General features: G+C 56.8%; 1 protein-coding gene across 1 annotated transcript in view; it reads right to left on the bottom strand.

The window, feature by feature from the left end:
- Positions 1 to 614: 614 nt before the first annotated feature.
- LOC104538935 (protein phosphatase Slingshot homolog 2-like) overlaps positions 615 to 1573 on the bottom strand; it is a gene marked incomplete at its 5' end in the record, with an annotated part of 30235 nt that continues 29276 nt past the window's right edge. Inside the window, 1 exon segment of the mRNA XM_010182318.1 lies at positions 615 to 1573. This exon segment is cut by the window's right edge and continues 31 nt beyond it. Within this exon segment, the coding sequence (XP_010180620.1) occupies positions 615 to 1573 (959 nt within the window).

Here is a 1573-nt window from a genome sequence, read left to right as displayed (position 1 = left end):
CTCTGCGTGACCCACAGCGGGAGGCGGGTGCTGATTTTGGAGCCCACCCGTCGGGAGGATTCACCCCTGGGTGCTCATCGTGGGGATGCGTCGAGCCCAGGGGCTTTGTCCTGAAGCAGCTTTGAGTGATCTGCCAGCATCGTGGAGTTCCAGTCTGTGGAAATACAAGAAAGGCCAAAGAGAGGGACCTTGGCACAGCCTTCACATTTACGGGGGCTCTCACCTCAACAACTGCCCAGCACCGTTTTGAGGCATGGGAAAAAAGTCAAGTTAGGGACAAGGATCTGGTTCTAAGCAAAACTCCACCTTGCTGAAGCAAGCCACCGTCGATTTTTGCACGAGAAAGGTGTTCTTTTAAAACAAACTGACAAAAAAAAAAAAAAAAAAGAACATTTGAGGTTATCTGAGTTGAAAAACTTAAAAAAACCCAAACAGTCCTGCAGTCAGAGTCACACACAGAAGAACCAACCCACACTTACATGCGCCAGGAACAGTAAAATGACAATATATATAAAATTAACCAATAAAGTGCATGTTCCTTATATTACACCTGCCCCTTGCATGACCGCAACGCCACGGGTTCTCGGTACGAGATCACAGCGGAGGGCTCAGGATCACATCGTGTTGTAGAGGGGATTGGTTGTCCGCTTTTTATCATGGGTCTTTCTGAGCCTCCTCAGAGGGTGAGTTCTCCCGTGCTGCTGCCGGGGAGCGACAGCCAGGCCTCGCGCTGGAGCCAAGGAGTCCAGGACCTGCACCGGGAGCAGTGCAGGCCCCTCCTCGGTGTTTGTCCACGTCGGGTCCGTGCCCGAAAGCAAACTCTGCTGGCTGGAGCCGCATTCTTTGGCGTACTGAGCGAGCGGCCGCTCCACCGGCTTGCTCTGGGCAATGCACTCGGCTGTTCTCAGCTGCTCCACAAAATGCTTAGCGGGCTCCGGGGAGGAAAGGCGATGCTTTCCGCACACCTTTTCCAAGCCCCTTTCCAACTGCCCCCTGCAAAAGCCTTGACCGAGGGCAACGCAGGTGAGAAGCACCGGGTTGGCATCAGAAGCAGCCGACTCCCTCTGGGATAAGTCGTCCTTGGAGAGGTCCAGGCAGTCCAGTTTGGCCAAGGATGCCGAGCGTTTCATGTGGGAGGGTGTGGTGAGCCCCGCGTGCCGGATCCGTGCCTCTATCTCCTTCGCTCGCTGCTTGACCAGCCCGGGGCTGTTGCTGCGCTCCTCCACACTGCGGCTGCTGGAGCTGTGGGGGAGGCTGTAACACAGGAAAGAGATGTCCAGAAGGTCCACGTTTTCGGCATGCTGGCTGGTGGAGTCCTCGCCACTCCAATGCCTGGAGGTGCCGGCACCCTTGGGGCTGTCCCTGAAGGGGAGGGTCGCATCTCCCTCGATGCCACGTGCGACCGGCTCGTCGTCTGTACCTGTGCTCTGCTCAGTGACGCCTTCCAGGTGAATGAAACAGGGGTAAGAGGAGCGATCTGGGCTGGTCGACGGCGTAGAGGTCACCTGGGCAGAGGGGGAAGCAGCACCGAGGTGAGGAGATAACCCATCGCCTTCCTCGCTGGGGCTGCCCA

Source organism: Mesitornis unicolor, unplaced genomic scaffold (genome assembly GCF_000695765.1).
Source record: "Mesitornis unicolor isolate BGI_N332 unplaced genomic scaffold, ASM69576v1 scaffold7414, whole genome shotgun sequence".
Lineage (NCBI taxonomy): Eukaryota > Metazoa > Chordata > Aves > Mesitornithiformes > Mesitornithidae > Mesitornis > Mesitornis unicolor.
Note: the sequence above shows the minus strand (reverse complement) of the source record. Positions and strands in the feature narration are given on the sequence as shown.